The sequence below is a fragment of the Camelina sativa genome, chromosome 14, assembly GCF_030686135.1.
Source record: "Camelina sativa cultivar CO46 ecotype springtype chromosome 14, ASM3068613v1".
In the NCBI taxonomy this organism is placed as follows: Eukaryota; Viridiplantae; Streptophyta; class Magnoliopsida; order Brassicales; family Brassicaceae; genus Camelina; species Camelina sativa.
This window is the reverse complement of record NC_141893.1, coordinates 4893253-4912451: the sequence shown is the minus strand read 5'-3', so window position 1 is coordinate 4912451 and position 19199 is coordinate 4893253. Positions and strand designations below refer to the sequence as shown.

Here is a 19199-nt window from a genome sequence, read left to right as displayed (position 1 = left end):
ATTCGAGAATGATCAGCGGGTTAGTGATGAAATGAGACCTGGACCTTGAAATTAGAATTGCTCAGTCTTATATTAACGAACCTGAATCCATTGATAAAAAGGCTTGCCTTCTCCGCGAATTTTGAAGTTTAGACAGGTGTATCTGAATGAACAAGTACTTGAAAGAAATTGGAACTTTGCGGCGAACTGTATATCTATCTACATGGTAGGAAAGAAGAACCAATTCGAAGTGTTTGTTGCAAAATGAACCAGTTACAACCGAGTTACATTATCCTAGTAGAAGAATTGAGCATTTCTACATTAGCTAACACTCAAATAAGAAAGCAAACCTATCTTTGTTTTGTATTCTCTGATCTTTCCCCATCATCTGCCCCGTTAGCAAGATGCAATAACACCAAACTCCAAGCTCTCGATATCAAACTCAAAAACAAATATATTCAAATGGCAGCACCACACAGAGATCTAAAATCTTGGAGTCGAGTCTCTCAAGTATTCTTTTTGCTGCTTGAACGCGAAAGTTTCGAATCCACAGTGTGCAATTGGTCTCGAAGACCCTGGTTTTCCTCAAGCAACCGGTTAAACTCGATAAGGAACCCTTCAGATTGCTTTTGCAGAGCAACCGCACTGGTTTTTTGGGTACGGATTTCTTTAGACCTTGCTTCAAGCTCAGAGTTCAGCTGCTCTTGCCTTTTCTGAAGCGACGTTATCTCTTCTTTCAAGTTTTTAATTTCATCTAAACCTCTGGCCTTTACACCTTCCAATAATGCTCCTTCCTTCTTTATAACTTCCATAGTCTTCCTTCTTATGCGTAGTTCCCTCATGTAATGATGTAGCCTGTCTATCATTAGTCCAAGGAATAGAAAACCACCTGGAAGAAAACACCAACTAAGGTTTACCAAAAGCAGAAGAGAAACTTCCAAAAAACCAAACTGAAACTGGAAAAGCTAAGCTCATATAACAAAACCTCCTTAAGAGACTATATGGATCCCTGCAGAGCAAATTTGAATGAACTGAACAATCACACTAGCAACCAAAATTTACCAAAGCAGCCAAGGCTCTAACTGAAACCAGCTAAGCCAATTTGATAAACCAACCGATACTCTAGCAACTCCAGATACGAGAATCATCAATCTAATCGAAAATTAAAGACCTAAACCAACATTTTTAGCAAACTCCAGAGACAAGTATCAATCAACCTATGTTAGACACGAGTAAGATCCAGCACAATCACAATGATCACAAAACACTCAAGAGTTTCTAAAACAATATATGGATCTCCAACTCTGTACAAGTTATAGGCGAACCGGATCTAAGAAGAGTAGCGACGAGCTTACCCATAAGAGTCGATTCAAGGAGATGCTTAGCCATTATAACCTCATCTGTAGGGTTCACAGCACCATCCTCGATCCAACGCTTCTGGATCGCCATCATATTGTACACACTCGCCACAAAAAGCACAATAACCGTCGCCGAAACAGTCTGAATCACCACAGGTCCACGTCCACGCTTCGCACGATCCAAGCTCATGATCAACAGCTTTCGAATCGGAGTCTTAAACGAAAGCGCCACAATCACAACAACCTCGAAGAGTACAACCGCGAAGAGTAATTGCTCCATCTTCGTTTGATCTCGTAAGGAATGTGATCTTCTTTAAGGAGATAAATCAAAACAATTCAACCAAGCGAATTCGAGAAACTTTTCTCGTCGGAAAATACGAAGAAGCGAAGTTGAAGTCGCGAGGAAATTAATTAAGTCGTCAATTACATTTTTGCTTTTGAAACTTTGCTGATTTCTCTTATTAGTCCCTAAAGTTTTAGATTACTTACGAAGTAGTCTGATGTTTATTAATGAGTAATTGTAACCCAAACAATTTGATTAAAACAATCAAAACCTGAAATTGTTTAACAAGCTCTCTGGAGAAAGAGATACAGAGAGGAAGATGATGAAGTGGTCGATCGTTAAGAGAATCCCCGTATGTGGAGCAGGTTCGTTTACTTCTATGGTATGGATACTACAAAAATGCCCCAACCCTTTTCGTGATTTTATGTTTTTGTTCGATTCGATATTTCGATGATTCACTCTTTTGATTGTTACTGCTTCTACAAACGTTTGATTCGATAAAGATATGAAATTGCAAAACATTGTTGTTCTTCCGAGTCTGATTGATAAGTTGTGTTTGATTACGAAGTTTTGAAGAATTCGATTCACATTGTTTAAGCTTCTTCTTCTGTTATTGCAATTTTTTATTCTCTTGTGTATTTTGCAGAAGCATATGGTGTTAGCTCCAGTTGATTTGAGTAGGAGCTGCTCGTTCTCCGGTATGCACTCGTTCATAAACACAGGAGAAGAAGAAGAAATCGTGAAGAAGATGGTTAACCATAGTGAAAGTGGTTCGAAGGTCATCAGCAAAATCGACTACATGAATCTCGTTGAGAAGTATACAAGAGATGGGAATGTCTCTGCAGCATATGACTTGTTGCATTCCTTACAAGACAAGGACATATGCTTGCCTTTTTCAGTTTTCAAGAACCTTCTTGCAGCTGCGGGTGAGCAGAACGATATCAAGCTTTCTTGTAGAATTTTCAGGGAGGTATTGGTTTCGCCTGGTAAGGAACCATTGAGTTCAGATTGTTATCTCAACCTAGCTAGAGCATTCATTAACACGGATGATTGCACGCATTTGATTAGTCTTCTCAAAGAGATATCAGAGTCTTCTCTTCCATGTAGGTTGATAGTAATGAACAGAACTGTCCTTTCATTTTCTGAAACTAGACAGATCGATAAGGTTCTTATGATACTTGAGGAGATGAAAGAATGGGAATGTAAGCCTGATGTGATCACATACAACTCGGTTTTGGATATCTTGGGACGAGCTGGCTTAGTGAATGAGATGATGGGTGTGCTGTCAACGATGAAGGAAGATTGCGATGTACCCCTAAACATCATTACATACAACACGGTACTAAACGGGATGAGGAAAGCTTGTAGATTTGATATGTGTTTGGTGATGTACAACGAAATGGTTCAGTTTGGTATCGAGCCGGATTTGCTTAGTTATACTGCGGTGATAGACAGTTTGGGTCGGTCAGGGAACATAAAGGAATCATTGAGGCTTTTCGATGAGATGAAACAGAGACAGATTCGACCATCAGTTTATGTCTACCGAGTATTAATCGATTGCCTGAAGAAGTCGGGAGATTTTGAGAGAGCATTGCAGCTTTCAGATGAGTTGAAGAACACTTCTTCATTCGATTTGGCAGGTCCGCAAGATTTCAAGAGACACTTGCGGTCACATAGACGATAAAATAGCCTGTTTAAACTGTTATAGATTGTGTTAGAAACATATAGTACATGTATGAAATTCAAACACAGTCTATTTTTGTTTACTTATGGTTCTAATTCAATTTAAAGAAGCCTGAGAAAATGACAATGACGGTTTTTAAGAGTATAATATGACCAGTCTCATAAAAAGTTTGCATACTACAGAAGTACAAAATGTGTCAAAGTTTCTCTTTGAAAGAAGTCTGGAGATTTGAGTCCACGGTCGGGAGGTCGATATGTGTCTGGAGAAGTCTGCTAATTTCGAAAAATAGCCTTTAGGTTCCTCCTTACCATAGCTTGGTCTTGACCCAGAATAAGAGGAAAACTACACCGAGCACAATTGCAACTGGTGCCCATTTCCGGATCAAAGCCTGGTTAACCAAATTCAATGTTTCAGAACCATATGCAAACTATCTGATCTATAATACATCATGATCACAAGGAATGAGAGCATCTCATAACCGTGTGATCAATATTGCATTGTGTAATGAAAGGTATAAAAAAAATCACCTGACGGTTCAAATCTTTAGCCTTATCAGCATATTCACGAGATTCTAATGTTAACCTGCTCGACATCTGGCTCACCTCTGCATTCAGAAAAACAAGAAGAGGAAATGGTACATGGTAAGCATATTGTCCAGCTGAATATCATAAACGGAAAATTAGTGGTTGCATTTCTCCTTATTCTAAAAGCTTAATTTCATGATCATAGGACAAGGTATTGGATGGGACTTACGGTCCAGCTTTTCACCAACACCCAAGACTTCTTGCACATTCCGCGTCATTATTTGATGAACCTCATAGAGTTCATCATTCAACTTAGAAATATTTCGTTGCGTACGAGTGTCTTGGTACAGTTTCTTGGTTTTCTGTATGAATGTATCTACAAAAAAAAAAAAAGCAAAAGGGGGTAAAAGACTGAAACTAGGAAGGTAAGTTTCCAAGATACTGAATGAATACAGAAGAAAATCGACACTACACATACCGAATTTAATAAAGGCATAAGGTCGAGCAGCTGTTTCAATGTTAGGTCCATTGACACGTTCAAATTCATTCTTGAGATCTTCCAGGTATTGGAAAGCGAGTTTCTTTGGGTAAGAGCGGTCACACATTGTCAAGTAGCAAACACGTCCTTCTATGATGTAACTAAAGTTTTCTGGTCAAGGAAGCAAAATATATTTGGTTCTTTCTTTCACCATAGTTCCAAGTTAAAAGTATACAAATATGAAAAAGAAGTTTTTAAACAATGCAAGAGGATTTGAAACGTGTTATAAGCTAGAAACTGGTCCAAATCTACGAGGCTGTCAAAAGTTTGAATCTAAGTAAACTATCTGCAATCCTTATTACTATAAACATAGTTCTAATGATGTAAACTACCTAACAAATTTCTATAAAGCGGGACTTATATCTATCAATCAACATCAACAAAATGAGGGGAAAAAAAGGGCAGATGTAAAGGATACTGGAAAATATAGGGGCCAGTTTCAACAGACATTCTGGAAGCGTCATTTTGACCTCTGGAAAGATTCTTAAACAAAGCCTTGACCTGTTGCTTATACATATCAGAATCAGGTAAGTCGCGTCCATCATCGAGTCCCTCTGCTAGAGGCAACCCGTCAGTAACACGAGCTATCAAAGTCATTTTCACCATCTTCGCCTTATTCCCTTTTCCAATAATAACAAATTCACTGCAATTTTCGAAACAAGAATATGAGTCATGTAACTCACTAAATTCAACAAAACAAATCTGAAGAAGATGCATGGCAAGGCAACTGAACCACATATGTCTAAAGACTCAGGTTCTAGCAGAGAGAGAACACACAACCTTAAAGAAACTCAAACTTTTGAGTATACATCAAAAATTCAAAAGCTTCCAAAATTCCACATTGTGACAAAATTCACCACCAAAGATGTTATATTATCTACTCAATTCCAAACAAACACATCAAAAGCTTCAGTGAAATTTCATCAGAAAATTTCTGCATTCGAATCTATGTTTGACAAATTATACATACGAAAATTAAGAGAGACATCAAAGATCTTAGAAAAAAAATCAACTAAAGTTTACAAACGAAATAAATTGATCCAAGGGCTACACATATTCAGAACGTCGTATATAGCTCCGATCCCAAACGGAAGGAAGCAAAATTGAACAAAAGAAATTCTCCATGCTATGTAGATATATATATAACGGAAGATTACACTACTAGAAACATGGATTTGAACAAACCTTATACGAGCATTCAAAATTTAGTTTCTTCTCGATTCAAAGATCTGAGAACCAAAGAGAGGAAGACGATGATGATCCAAGGAAAGAGAGAAGTAAATTAGTTTTTTTTTTTTTTTTTTTTTTAATTAAAGGGTTTATCAAAGGGGATCAATTATTTATTCTTTTTTTTATTATTTTGTTTTGTCGTTCAAATACTACAATTTATGACGATCTATACGTTCTGCGTTACCCTGGCCTCACGTGATTGGCTTCGTGACGCGTTTTGTTTGACATGTCTTGATGACGTGGCGCGTTTGGCGTTTGGCGTTTTGAAACTGGTCCTTCTTTCTGATTGAACCGGCCGGTACATGAATTAAATCGAAACTCTCTAAACGAGTTAGAAGGTTTTGAAACACGGAACAAATCCGACCTTCTTCTCCGACGACGACGAACCTTCTTCCCCTCTCTTCTTCTTCAGTTCCCTTCTCTTCTCTGCTTCAAAATCACAAAATCGTCAGCTTTCTTTGTTCTGCCATCGAGAAGCATCTGTAAACCAAATCTATCTCCCTCAGATAGAGAAATCGAAAATGTTAACTTTTGTTTATTCAGTTTGATTCGTCTTCAATCTCTGTTCGAGTTTAGCAAAGGGAGGGCCTCTTTAATACGAGCTCGTGAATCGATGACAAAAGCCATGGAATCAAAATCAAGGAAAGAAAGCATCTTGATCAAGTACGCCATCTTCTCAAGACTTCTCGTTCTGTTCTTAACTCTTTTGTGGCGGAGCTTACTCCAACCGTACGATACATCCGCTGCACTCAATCCTCCTTGCTTGAATCACAAAGAAGATTCCTCTCCGTTTCTAGTAGCCAATGCAGCTTCGAGATCACTTGAAAACAGTGTCGTATGGGACAGTGTGTATTTTCTCAGAATCACCGAGTGTGGGTATGAGTATGAGCAGACTTACGCCTTTTTGCCTCTTCTTCCTTTCTTCATCTCGATCCTCTCTCGCACAGGTTTCGGAATTTAGATCTACCCACTTGATTTCCTTGTTTCTGTTGTGTCATTTCCATAGTTTCTGATTCTTTTTTTTTTTTTTTGGATTCAGTTTTTGCTCCTTTGGTTCCATTCATTGGTCTTCGAGCTGTGATGGTGTTGTCTGGTTACACGGTCAGCAACTTAGCCTTCGTATTTGCTGCTATCTATTTATTCAGGTACTTCTTTGACATTCATCTAAAACCAATCATTGTGTCTGGAAATAAGTCGAGTCATGAGTCTTCTTCAAGCTTAATTTTTTTTTGCTAACAGGGTTTCAGTTATTATCTTGAAGGACACTGAGGCATCATTCAGAGCTTCAATTATCTTCTGTTTCAATCCGGCGTCCATATTTTATTCCTCAATGTAATGTATTTAAGCTATGATCTCTCTTTAAGTTTTTATTTACTGAAAGTGAAAGTGTTCAATCTTATTAAAGTGGTGTAATTGGTAACTGAAGACCAAAACTGTTTCTTTGTGACTTCCAGATATTCAGAAAGTCTGTATGCTCTTTTTTCTATTGGAGGCGTCTATCACTTGTTATCTGGTACCAGCAATGTAGCCGTTCTCTGGTTTGCACTCTCTGGCTATGCAAGGTCCAACGGAGTTCTTAATGCTGGGTATATCTGTTTCCAGACTATGCATCGAGCATATGAAGCTTTATATCAGAAAAGGCGCATTTATGTAGGTAATACATATTTCATTGAAGTTTGAGAAATTATGACTGGAATTCAAACATTGGACTTTGTTTGTAGCATGCTTAGTCTGGATCATTCTATTTCCTAAGTTTAAGGTTGCAATGGATGAGTTTCTTGATTTAGTATCTCTCAAATTGAAGCTGCTTGATTTATCATGTAATCTCTGAATGATTTAAAGCCCATCTGTTTAACTTGCTGTCAACTCTTGAAAGGTATGGTAGCCATAATGATTTGTCTCGCTACCCAGTTGACTATGCAGGTTTTGGTGGCTGGGCTTGTTAGATGCCTTTGCATTTGTCTTCCTTTTGTCGCGTTTCAAGCTTATGGATACTATAACATTTGTCATGGACATACGATTGATGAAATGAGGCCTTGGTGCAAAGGAAGGATACCTTTGCTGTACAACTTCATTCAGATTCATTATTGGTAAGTACTTTGAACAACCTTTTCTCGTTCTTGCAAGTTTTCTTCCTTATGTTTGATTTTAAGCCTTTTATCTTCTTTTTTTCTTCCTGATAGGGGAGTAGGTTTCCTTAAATACTTTCAGTTTAAACAGCTCCCAAACTTTCTTCTCGCAACCCCAATTCTCTCTTTAGCTGTGTGTTCAATTATGAGTTACATGAAGTCTCGACCTGAGCTCTTCATTTCATTGGGGTTTCAAGCTACCAAGAAAGAAAAGAGATCAGCTGCAATGCTTTATTCTCTGAAGGATGTAGTTGAACCAAGTGTTAAAACTTCAACAAATGAAGGTATCATTTTCTTCTTTATGTTATATAATAGTTCCAAACTTAAACGTTGATGGATCCTCTCAATTTTTCCTGAGTAGGAAACCGTGACATTAGGCAGCGGAAACCTAGCAGTAAGAAGGATGTGACTGTGACCAGAGTGGCTGCAGAATCCAGCTCTCCAGAAAAATCGGGATACTTTTCAGCTGATGTCTTCCCATTTATCGTACACTTGGGTTTAATGGCAACCACGGCGTTCTTCATCATGCATGTTCAGGTTACAATCCTCAATGCCATAAAGAGAAAATTATAAACAGAATTTTAGATGAGACTAAGGTTTTACTGAGACTGCCCCTACGTGTGTTGTGGTTATTACAGGTTGCAACACGGTTCTTGTCAGCAAGCCCACCTCTTTACTGGTTTGCATCGTATCTGATTGCATCTTCAAAACATGGTAAATGGGGATACTTGATATGGTCATATTGTGCAGCCTATATCCTTCTTGGCACCTTGCTCTTCTCAAACTTTTATCCCTTCACTTGAATTCATGGTTTTGTCAGCGCATCTTTGGTGTTTTATTAGAGTACCGACACAAGGGCATAAGTTACCGGTTTCTTGTCCAGTCATGTAAATGCAGAGTACCAACCGGTTTTGTTGTTTCTGCACGATTTTAACCAATTAGTATTAGTTTTTTTGTTGTGCTCTCAGAGCTCACTGTGATCTCACTTGGCAAGACATTGATATGTTCTTTTTGGCTTGTTTGTAAAAGATTTGAAATTGAGGCGACTGTTTCATTATAAAAACGAGCTTGATCCATGGAAGTGTGGTGTTACTCTCTTTGTTTTGATTCTTCATTTATCTCTGAACTAAAATGCTTCAACTTTGTTCCTAACAGCCTATTTGGCCTCGAGTGTCTACTGTCCCACAACTGTCCTAGAGTGGATAACACACAGAAAACTCATACCGTTTTAAGCTTGTGAGAGACCAGTACGTTGTTAAAGATGAGGAGCATCAAACGGCACGCTGTCTAAGTAATAATATCCCACATCGCTTGGTGTAGAAACAATGACTGGGATTGCAGGTGTATAAATAGAGGCGTAACAGGAACAAGCAAATTACTTACCTGGACGGGGTCAACTCGTGATCAAGAAGACGAGTGGCCTAGGCTAGTGACCTCCATTGCACATTAAGGAGGGGTGCTTAGCTTAAGGTCTTCCCATGAGGAAGAGCCTACGTCATTATTTGTGGCAGGGGGGTTTGCGTCCGCGCAGCCCCTACCATTATAAGTCTTAATCTTCATATATTCTAAACAATAATAAACTAACTTAATATGTCGGCATAATATTAATGTTACGAGAGCTTATGTCTATTTTGCTCTAGGTACGGTGTCCCACATCGGAAAGAGGAGTCAAGTTGATGGGTTCGTTCGAGTATAAAAGAAAGAGGCTTTCGTAAGTTGAGAAGCATCTTTGCGCTTGGGGCAATGACGCAGCCACTGAAGTCTTAACTGAGGCGCGTCTATTGCTGGTTGAAAACTATTTCCAAACCCCCTCCCGGGTTCCAAGCTTGTCTTGGTCCCTCGAGAATTTCTGGAAGGGCTCCCTTCGGGGTAAAGCCCTACAATTTTCTAGTTCAACTTTTTTTTCATCAAAGATGAAGATTGTATATGTCACTCAATGTGCAATCAAAAACGTCAAAATAAACACAAGTAAAATTTTGGTTCAATAAACATTTACCTCGATCATTTGTCCCTCACATATGGGCAAATACTGATTGTTTTTCGAATTCGTCAACAAAAAAACACAGGTTTTTGAATTTTTTTTTTTTTTTTTTTCAGAGGTTTTTGAATTTAAGAACTAAAAATTGTTAAGTGTATATTTTCCCTTTTTAAGTACTATTGAAGCAAATAAGATCGGTTAAATAATGATATAAATGGTGTGTTTTGAGTTACATAAAACGACAAAGAACACAACAAAACTCAGTGCCTGTGAGCTGTATAATGAACAAACCTCAATTATATCAAAAAAAATTGCAGAGAGCACAAGAGGAATAACAGTAAGAAATTGCAGAGAGCTAATCATCAAAACTACTTGAGCTTCGGTTTGATGAGTTCGATGCCTCCCATGAAAGGCCTAAGAGGCTCAGGGATCACCACGGATCCATCTTCTTGCTGGTAATTCTCCAACAAACACACCATCATCCTCGGGACCGCACACGCCGTTGCGTTTAGAGTGTGCACAAACTTAGTAGCTGGAAGGTTCGCTTTGCCTTTATTAGGACCCGTCTGAAGTGGTTCAGATGGGCGGTAGCGTATTCCCAATCTCCGGCTTTGGTAATCCGTGCAGTTCGATGCACTTGATATCTAGTTCATCAGTTAGAACAGCAAGCTCAGAGGCGAAACTAAGATTTGGATCTAGTGGTCTGACACAAATAATTAAGAGTTTGTTTAATTACCTCGCCAAACCGTCCAAAACCAGGCATCCATGCTTCAATATCAAACTTACGGTAAGCTGGAGCGCCTAAATCCGCTGTGGCCATATCCAGTGTTCTGCAAAGATAAAGTTAGATTTCCGGAAGACAAAAACTGGGGTGAGAAAAGATCAGGTTCGAAATGTAGTTTCTTACTTGAAGTGTAATCCTAGAGAAGTGAACAAATCCTCTTCAATCTGAATGAGTTCGTGGTGAAAGAATTCACTATCTTCAGGTCGGCAGATGACAAACATTTCTGCTTTGCTGAACTGATGAACGCGGTAAAGACCTCTGCAAGAATTGAGAAAGTACAGGTGTTTTAAGTAGTACATATGTATACCTATGTGTATATAGAAAAAGCCAAGAACATGCACATGCTTCATGTAATAAACACTTTATTCAAACTTACTTGGTGGCGGCGCCAGCTGCACCTGCTTCAGTACGGAAGCAATGAGAGAATGCTATATATTTTAACGGTAATGCTGATTCAAGAAGAATAGAGTCCATGTGGATTCCTCCTAAGGGGATTTCAGCGGTACCAATGAGACATTGGTCAGTTCCATCTATCGAATAAACCTATTCAGAAGAATAGAAACATCATTGGCAAAAAAACAACAAAGAAAAAGGTTTACTTATCAAACAGAGTAAACACACAAGTTAGTGCTGAAACCTGAGTATTATCTCCACGAGGTTGGAAACCGCATTTCTCAACGATAGAAGATCTCACAATTTCAGGGGTTGTTAGGGGAGTATAACCCTTCTTCATGACTTGTGATAATGTCCAATTAAGAAGGGCCATCTCCAATAAAACTGCTTCATTCTTCAAATAGAAAAACTTTGAACCACTAACCTGCAAGAGTGTAAATAACAAGGAAGTTACTTCAGCTCATCTCCTTGGTTAAATTTACCAGAAAACCATAAAATTTGGTCATCAATCTATGCGTAATAGAAGGAGATAATCATTCACCAATTAACTGAACTCTACCAATTTGAACACAAAATACTCGGTCCATATGTTGTAAAGGAGAATAGTTGGCTATTGATGACATCTTTGTTCAGTAGCTAATCACATAGCAACGGTGATCCAACAACCTATGAAGTGTGCTTTAGTATCTATGGATAAGAGAAAGCGTATAATACCTCTGCAGCAGAGTCAAAATCAATGAGATCAAGATCCTTCCCAAGCTGAAGATGATCCTTGATTGGAAAATTAAACTCACGTGGACAACCAACCTACAACGATTATTATGAATGTGTTTAGAAAGACCTTTCACAGCAAAAAAAGCCATAGTCAATGCAGCAGTTGAGGGAGTTATGACCAAACTAACTACCTCCTTTCTAATTGCCGATGAATCCTCTCCTCCGACAGGAACATCAGGGTGAGTCATATTGGGTATAGACTGTGCTACGTGTTGCAGCTCATCTTTAAGCTTCACGAGGTCTTCTTCAAGAGACACAAGACTTTCCTTAAGATATTTACCTGAAGGAGAAAACGCTCTGTTATCTCTTTAGCAAAGAAGACAAGACTGACAAACAAAATGAATTCCTCATATTTACCTTCTTCTACGAGTCTGTCACGTTCAGACGGCTCCAGCTTCCCTTTCATCTTCTTTGCAACATTGTTTCTTTCCTCACGAAGCCTCTCAACTTCCTGCTATCTACAAATAAGTTCTTCCTCAAAGTAGCTGACTTTACATGTTTTCCATTACTAAGAATCCAAAATTAGAATTGAGCTAATTGCAAACAGGTTCAACGAGAGAGCAGAGTAGAAGATAAGATATAACCTTTTGGAGATTGACCATGTTCTCGTAAAGCTCAAGGACAGCATCCAAATCAGCATTCGAGTTCCTGTTCTTGATGTTGATTTCGACTGCTTCCTTATTATCCCTTATCCATTTGAAATCAATCGACGCCTTCCACTGAGGCCTCCTCGCTACTAACAAAAACAAAACGAGGAGCTTTCAGACACATTCAAAAACCAATGAAGAATTTTGAAAAAGGTAAGAGAGGAGCGAAAACTGTAGTACCGGAGGAGACGGTGGTCTGATTGGCCGGAATATCTTGTACGGCGGCGGAAGCGGAGAAGGCCCTGACTAAGAGAGGCTTACGTGGTTGAAGACGGCGGGAAAACAAACCTAGGGTTAAGGTATTGGGAAATGGTTTGAGGAAGAGGCGAGAAGAGAATGTGGAGATGGTTACAGGAACCGCCGCGGCGAGTCTCAGTTTGTGTAAACTCATCGCCCGAGAGCTTTCTCTCCGCTGACAAAAGGACGATGACTTGAAACTTTAGTTTACGGATAGCTAATTTAAACGTTGTCGTTTTGGATCTATGAGCGGTGAGAGAGATGACGTGTCAAGTTTGACTTTTAGTTTCCACGTGCTTCTCTTTGATTTGTGTTTGATGTTTCCACTATGAAAACGAAACGTAGACGTTTTTTTATGGTCCAAGTCGAAATTTTTGCCAAGGAAGAAGAAGACGAAGTTGACACAATACAACGTTGAGCTGAAAGAGCCCAAGGGGGCATGACACAATGCATGTTTGTTATTTTTCAATAGATTAACGTAGTGAAAAGTTCTTGAATTATTTCAATGGTTTTTTTTTTTGGTTTGGTCTTCTTTTGCTCAAATCACAATGTTGTGTTTTAACTTTGGAAAACTGCATTTTGTCTGCTACTTCTTTTCTCACTTTATAAAGAAACACTGACTACATGATTGGTAACTTCCGATGGTCTTCACAAGTTAACCAAACATTTGCAGCTACTAACTCCTTAGAGAAGAACAACATCAAGGGGGACTTCTTATTCAGTAATTCTTGTAATTCTTCCTCTTCCTCTTGTTTTTGTTCTTGTTCACGTTCCCTACAATGTTTTAGTTTTTCATATTCATAAAGTAAACTCCCAAGATTCTAGAGATTAGAAATCCCCAAACGTTAATCAGATATTAAAACTTGCCTTTGCTTGATTCGCCACCATGCTCCTGACGAGAAAACCGAACATTCATAGGTAAGAAGTCCAACATCTGTTTGAAAAAACAAAATGCACAAGGGGGTCAAAATTATGCAAACAAAACTACAAAGTGAGTAAGGGAAACTACTTCTGGGTTAGAGCTTGTGTTTTGACTCCTCAAAAAAAAAAAAAAAAAAAGTTATGACAATGACAAAAAATCTATTGATACAATAAGTCCTTCCGGTTTGGCTAGTAAGATGTTTCATTACCTTCCGTTGATGTGCTCTACTAGAGAGATGCGTAATGAATTCTTCAAAGCCTTTCTCTTCAACATCTTCGCAGCAAACAGAGCACATCCAGCTGGCAGATTCACCCGTTTCACTGCACTTATTATCCTCCTCAAGTGCCCCTGCTGAATCTGTGGAAAAAATATTAAAAGGTAGACCAGTTCAGCAGCAGATTTGCTGGTTATATATGTCAACAACACTGTGAGATGGGGACAAATACACACCTGTCAGATGATGAATAGAAGACTCAGAAAGAAAGCTGTATCCCTTCGATTCTAAGTAGCGAGCAATCAACGGGAAGACTTCCGGATCGGATATGACCATTATATTAGCTGGAGGTGGATTACTGAAGGTATAACGTAAAACACTATCTTCAATGTCTGAGGGTCCTGTTTCAGAAACAGAAAAGACTTGAGACTCTCTCTCTCTACTCAATTCAAGGTAAATATCCATTACAGTAGAAATGCACAAGGATGAGAAGATATTAACTGTAGATGACTTTACTGTTATCTAGAGAGATTCCACCGGCATAGACTCCTCTCAGGATGTCATTAGGGACGTCTTGTAGTACGCCAGCAGCAGTGATGGTGAGAGGACCAGAGTAGCCACTATTCTTCAGAAACCGTTTGATACTCGGACCGACCAGACGAGGATCAAAGCCAGTGGGAACCGGACACCTATTGATGTCCCAAAAGACCGATGTTACAGCCTCAAGGTTTTTCTCAGGACCCTTACTTGGTGGAGTAGGCAACAGGTCCAGGTCCAACAACTGCTTGAAAACCAAAATGCACATCCAATGGTCAAAATATAGGCAAACGAAACTAGAACTAAGAAAGGGGAAACTAAACTACTTGTGGTAATAAGGTTGTCTGACTCAAATATAGCTAGACAGTGATCAAAATGTATTATTGATACAATAAGTTTGTCCGGTTTGGTTAGGATTCTTGATTACCTCCTGTTGGTGTTGTCCGCTAGAGATATGCATGGTGAAATTATCAAAGCCGTTGTTAGCAACACCGCTTTGGCATAATGAGCAAAACCAGTAGGCAGATTCACCCGTTTCACAGCACTTATACTCCTTAAGTCCCCCTGAATCTATAGGAAAAAAAAAAAAAAAAGAATAGGCAGTTCAGTAAACAGAGTTGTTGGTTATTTTCAACAACACTATGAGAGGACAAAAAACACACACACACCTGCCGGAAGAAATCTTTCAAGAGAATCATATTGAAGAAGGTTGTATCCCATCCTTTCTAGATAGGATTGATGAGAAGAAGAGATTTTTGAATCGGATATGACCATTATGTTAGCTGGATGTGGATAGCTAGCGATAAACTCAGAAATGAGACGCTCAGTGTCTGTGGAATCTGTTTGAGAACCTGTTTCAGAAACTAAAGAACTAAGACTCTCTCTATTCATCAAGAGAAAAAAAAATCAATTAGTGTAGAAAGGCGCCACAAGGATGAGAAGATACCGTAAGGGACGTTGGTAAGAAAGATTCCACTGGAATAGACTCTCCTCAGGATGTCAATAGGGAGGTCGGTTAATAAGCCAACTGCAATGATGGTAAGAGGACCAAAGCAGCCTTTCTTCTCCAGAAACCGTTTAATGCGCGGACCAACCAGACGAGCATCACAGGAATGGGGAACCGGACACGTATTGATGTCCCAAAAGACCAATGTTAGAGCCTCTGATCTTTTAGCTCTTGTAAGAGGCAACCAGTCCCACGCCTGATTGATAACAAAATGCACATCCAAGTGAGAAAGGGAAACTTGTGGTAAAGAGGTTTTGCAAGCAGATAAGTTTAGGTAAACGAATCAAAATTTAAGAAATCTCAAAAGATATTAAAACATGACTTTGGTTGCTTCCTCACCATGAGAGTTCGATCAAAATAAACGGGGCGCGTAACATCATTATCGTTAGGTGGTAGGTCCAACATCTGCTTGAAAAAAACGCAAATGCACCATGCATGGGGTCAAAACTAGGTACGAGTGTGAAAGGGAAACGTAAGAAACAAAATATAGTTGAAGAGGACAATGAAAAAAAAAAGTGATTTGGATGCTTGTTTACCAGCTGCTGATGTTCTTCATCGTAGAGATGCGTGGCGAAATTTTCAAAGTCATGGCCAGGAGGATCACGGCAGCATAACCAGCAATTCCAGCAGGCAGATACACCTGTTTCTGTTTTCTCCTCACGTCTCCCCGAATCTGTGGGTGGGGACAGAAGAAGAAAAGTAGCAAGTTGAGCAACAGATTAATTTGCTGGTTAGTTGGACAACACTGTGAGAGAGGACAAACATACACACACACCTTTCTGAAGAAGGCTTTGAAGAGAATCGTAGGGACACGGGTGAAATATCAGGGAAGAAATTGGGATCGGATATGACCATTATATTCGCTAGAGCTGGATCCTCATATGTAAGCGTAAAAACAAGCTCCGCCGTGTCTGAGGAACCTGAGAAAAGAATAAATTCTTAAGACTCTCTCATATGTATATGCATATTTATTGTATCGAAAGGGAGGCATAAGGAAGAGGTTAGTTAACCATAGGGCACGTTAGTAAGAGAGATTCCACTGGAAAAGACTTCTCTAAGGATGTCAACAGGGACGTCTGTTAGTACGCCAGCAGCAATGATGGTGAGAGGACCATAGTATCCATATTTCTCCAAAAACCGTTTGATACACGGACGGACCCGACGAGGACTAAAGCCAGAGGGAACCGGACACAGATTGATGTCCCAAAACACCCGTGTTACAGCCCTAGCCTGCTTCCTTGTAGCATTCTTCATCATTCAAAAACCTAACTAACGAAAATTCCTGATTTGAATAAATATAAAATATATATCGATGGGGCGATTAGATAGGGTTAAGAATGGGCCTGCAGTTTATATGAATCGGCTTCTTCTTCTTTTTTTGGTGCTTGTGACACAATTTTGGTCATACCACTCATACTATCTTGTTTTGTATTTGAGTCAAGATTGGTGTTCTTATTATTAGCTTACATGAACCTGTCTTTTGTGAGATGGTCAAATAGACTAACGCAGTAAAAAGTTCTTGAATTATTTCAATGGGTTTTTGGTTTGATCTTCTCTTGCTCAAATCACAATGTTGTGTTTACTGCATTTGTCTGTACTTATAAAGCAACTTAAAACACTGATTACAGACTTCATTTGTCGCAAGGGGGGGGGGGGGGTCACAATTGGTCTTCACTCTTAATGGGTTTGTAGGTAGGTACTAGTCTATCAATTTTGAGGAAGGATGTCATATTACTTGTTTCCATCACCCTTATTGATCTTTCCTTGATTTGTAGGTTCCCATTTGTGTTCAAAGGCTATGAGGTGGATTCCGGAAAGGCTTATGAAAGATGATGGCTTCAAACCTAGTGGATCTGCAACTCAGGTTGATGAACAGAGAAGAGTAAACCAGAGGAAAAAGAAGAGAAGGCAAAACCTGTAGCAGAGGCTCCTGCTTCATCAAAATTGGATAGTGGGCTGGAAACTTCACCTCCAAAAGAGAAGCCTAGGGCTGCTTCAGGACCATCACCAAGACCTCAAATTCCTCCAAAAGGACAGGGAAAGAAGGGTGCCTAATGGAATTATGATGAGTTTGCATGCTTGATTAAGAAATTTCCCAAGACTGATGAGAATTATATTTGAGGCAAGTGATCTTTGAAATGAGTACCTTGAGAATAGAGAAGGATGCTCTCACAAGCCTCTTCGGTTTTGTAATTGTCTCCTACGTATGTATATATGAGATTTTGAATTCTAAACGGTTGTGGATCATAATCCATATGTTTTTGTGACTTGCAGAGCAAACTTGGATAGAGAAACGGTTGATGAAAGAAGCAAAGATTACACCATTAATATTATCCATTGATTGACTGACAAGACGTATGATACATAATAGAGATTAAGCCGAAGGTGGAAAAAAATAACAAAGATTTTTTTTTTTTTATGAGATAGAGATTAAACTCTGGAAATAACAAACAGGATCACCGATGGAGAAATCATGAAAAACAACATCATATGTGTTGGTTTGGAGATCAAGTTCCACCAGTGCTTCTCTTCGCTCACGACAGTAAAACAACAACTTCTTCTTCCCATCGAAAAGTGCTAGTGGCAAGAGCACGTGTGTGCATCTACCAAACCATTGAGAAGTTGTAGCCAGATCAATGGAACACATTTTGTGCCATGTCTTATTGGCTGAATTGAATGACCATATCACTTGGTTGGGCCACTTCTTCTCCGAAACGCACAAGTGGTTGTCGAGGTCGCAGATAGCGATATCTAAATCATCAACATTGGCAAAGGGAGCTTTACAGACGACTTGAAAGGCTTCGGTGTGAAGATCAAAGGACAGAATTTTGGGTTCCTCCTCGCACTCGGTGAACCAATGAAGCGAGCCATCTACATAGACAGGGTCGGGGCAACCAAAAATCCGATAAGGAGAAGCGGGAGAAACATACCTCCAAGAGTTGGTGCTAAAGTCGAAAACCTCGCAGGTAGTAGCGTTGTCTCGGCCGATCTCTGAAGAGTTGTACAGCCAAACGGGCTTGTATGTGCCCGTGATTTTGTCTTTACCGAAACCAAGACTAGGGACCACGTAATGAAGGTCGTAGAAACTACGTCCTAAGTCGAACATGAGTTGTTGTAGCTTACAGAGAGGGAGAGGGCGATACCATCTAGTGGTTGGGTTGACCACAAAACCGGATTCTGTGTGATGGTAGAGACAAACGAGACCGTCACAGCTATTATAGGGAACCAAGAATTGGGTGTTATCGGCATCCCAAGGAGTAGGGATACTGATCGATGATGATGAACCCAACACCAGTCTACTTAGAGATTCTACAACCGGGTCACGAATATCATCAGGATATAAAGAGACTATGACAACATCTGGATTACCTCTTGGAATGTATATCCTCTCTTCACAAACCCACTACTAACCGATGACGTGGGTTCAGCAACCAAGTCAGATTTTATATTCATTGCACTGACGATAGCCTGCATTTAGTGTCAGATTCTTTAAAATTAATCTGGCTTCAGAATAGAATATATCAGGAAAGATACAAACAACATGCAAGCGTTTTGCTAATGTACCTCAACATCATCTACGTCCATGTTGTAGTGGATCACTAGCTAGGAAATCTGGCTTCAGACAATTGCAACACAATTCACTCAAGCGGATCTAGTTTTTCTCATCGAAGAGGTCGGAAAAGCATTTACACTCATGTGATAGAATCTTAATGATATAGATGTGATACAAAAGAAAAGAGTCAGAGAGAGTTATGCTTAACGGGTGGCGGCATAAACTGAGATGATCCGTGTCCTTCACGAATGCTACTATGGTTGATACAAATTCATGGTGTTATATATTAATTATTATTATCTCGTAAATGGAAACTTTAATATCATATATAATTTACATGTTAAATGTTAACAAAAGAAAAGTAATATTATATAATTACTATTTTCTAGAGTTACGGTCATTCTTGCAAAAAAATTCCTCTAAATAATA

At 39.3% G+C, this 19199-nt stretch overlaps 6 protein-coding genes, 2 non-coding genes and 1 pseudogene across 24 annotated transcripts; 4 read left to right on the top strand and 5 right to left on the bottom strand.

The window, feature by feature from the left end:
* Positions 1 to 158: 158 nt before the first annotated feature.
* Positions 159 to 1617, bottom strand: LOC104739838 (uncharacterized). Its single transcript, XM_010460303.3, has 2 exons — positions 1335 to 1617; positions 159 to 868 (listed from the first exon to the last, which is right to left on the bottom strand). The coding sequence occupies exons 1-2, from the start codon at positions 1615 to 1617 to the stop codon at positions 486 to 488; spliced, it is 666 nt and encodes a 221-aa protein (XP_010458605.1). The 3' UTR covers positions 159 to 485.
* A 244-nt stretch (positions 1618 to 1861) lies between these two features.
* LOC104739836 (pentatricopeptide repeat-containing protein At1g11900-like) lies at positions 1862 to 3430 on the top strand. 2 transcript variants are annotated; one of them, XM_010460301.3, is made up of 2 exons: positions 1862 to 1985; positions 2267 to 3430. In XM_010460301.3, the coding sequence occupies exon 2, from the start codon at positions 2273 to 2275 to the stop codon at positions 3302 to 3304; it is 1032 nt and encodes a 343-aa protein (XP_010458603.1). In that variant the 5' UTR covers positions 1862 to 1985; positions 2267 to 2272; the 3' UTR covers positions 3305 to 3430. The 2 variants fall into 2 exon arrangements, with proteins under 2 accessions (XP_010458603.1, XP_010458602.1); XM_010460300.3 differs by having other exon boundaries at positions 1871 to 2002.
* LOC104739837 (25.3 kDa vesicle transport protein SEC22-1) lies at positions 3377 to 5747 on the bottom strand. Its single transcript, XM_010460302.3, has 6 exons — positions 5552 to 5747; positions 4785 to 5009; positions 4307 to 4467; positions 4058 to 4204; positions 3832 to 3908; positions 3377 to 3692 (listed from the first exon to the last, which is right to left on the bottom strand). Exons 2-6 carry the CDS (start codon positions 4970 to 4972, stop codon positions 3609 to 3611), a joined length of 657 nt encoding a protein of 218 aa, XP_010458604.1. The 5' UTR covers positions 4973 to 5009; positions 5552 to 5747; the 3' UTR covers positions 3377 to 3608.
* LOC104739835 (uncharacterized) lies at positions 5659 to 9608 on the top strand. 8 transcript variants are annotated; one of them, XR_015580195.1, is made up of 9 exons: positions 5659 to 6543; positions 6636 to 6741; positions 6836 to 6928; positions 7051 to 7250; positions 7508 to 7686; positions 7780 to 8009; positions 8087 to 8262; positions 8364 to 8439; positions 8881 to 9608. XR_015580195.1 is itself a non-coding variant. In XM_087484820.1 (9 exons), the coding sequence occupies exons 1-9, from the start codon at positions 6210 to 6212 to the stop codon at positions 8955 to 8957; spliced, it is 1467 nt and encodes a 488-aa protein (XP_087340946.1). In that variant the 5' UTR covers positions 5659 to 6209; the 3' UTR covers positions 8958 to 9084. The 8 variants fall into 8 exon arrangements, 6 of the variants coding, with proteins under 6 accessions (XP_087340946.1, XP_010458601.2, XP_087340948.1 ...); XM_087484820.1 differs by having other exon boundaries at positions 7051 to 7246; positions 8881 to 9084; XR_015580194.1 differs by lacking the exon at positions 8881 to 9608 and having other exon boundaries at positions 8364 to 8806.
* Positions 9101 to 9262, top strand: LOC147927839 (U1 spliceosomal RNA). The gene has a single exon (XR_015581052.1). It is a non-coding gene; the product is annotated as a U1 spliceosomal RNA (small nuclear RNA).
* LOC147927838 (U4 spliceosomal RNA) lies at positions 9451 to 9602 on the top strand. Its single transcript, XR_015581242.1, has one exon. It is a non-coding gene; the product is annotated as a U4 spliceosomal RNA (small nuclear RNA).
* A 274-nt stretch (positions 9609 to 9882) lies between the features above and the next one.
* On the bottom strand, positions 9883 to 12769 carry LOC104739834 (serine--tRNA ligase, chloroplastic/mitochondrial). 9 transcript variants are annotated; one of them, XM_010460295.2, is made up of 10 exons: positions 12482 to 12769; positions 12239 to 12390; positions 12012 to 12105; positions 11786 to 11934; positions 11595 to 11687; positions 11125 to 11304; positions 10864 to 11030; positions 10611 to 10745; positions 10440 to 10533; positions 9883 to 10347 (listed from the first exon to the last, which is right to left on the bottom strand). In XM_010460295.2, the coding sequence occupies exons 1-10, from the start codon at positions 12690 to 12692 to the stop codon at positions 10072 to 10074; spliced, it is 1551 nt and encodes a 516-aa protein (XP_010458597.1). In that variant the 5' UTR covers positions 12693 to 12769; the 3' UTR covers positions 9883 to 10071. The 9 variants fall into 9 exon arrangements, with proteins under 9 accessions (XP_010458597.1, XP_087340942.1, XP_010458598.1 ...); XM_087484816.1 differs by having other exon boundaries at positions 12012 to 12162; positions 12482 to 12753; XM_010460296.2 differs by having other exon boundaries at positions 12239 to 12387; positions 12482 to 12753.
* Positions 12770 to 13017: 248 nt separating this feature from the next.
* Positions 13018 to 15950, bottom strand: LOC104739833 (uncharacterized). The gene is made up of 10 exons (XM_087484815.1): positions 15754 to 15950; positions 15557 to 15622; positions 15158 to 15413; positions 14880 to 15062; positions 14639 to 14781; positions 14176 to 14455; positions 13911 to 14075; positions 13669 to 13817; positions 13406 to 13472; positions 13018 to 13312 (listed from the first exon to the last, which is right to left on the bottom strand). The coding sequence occupies exons 2-10, from the start codon at positions 15620 to 15622 to the stop codon at positions 13257 to 13259; spliced, it is 1365 nt and encodes a 454-aa protein (XP_087340941.1). The 5' UTR covers positions 15754 to 15950; the 3' UTR covers positions 13018 to 13256.
* A 1683-nt stretch (positions 15951 to 17633) lies between these two features.
* Positions 17634 to 18802, bottom strand: LOC104743235 (F-box/LRR-repeat/kelch-repeat protein At1g09650 pseudogene; annotated as a pseudogene).
* Between the last annotated feature and the right edge of the window lie 397 nt (positions 18803 to 19199).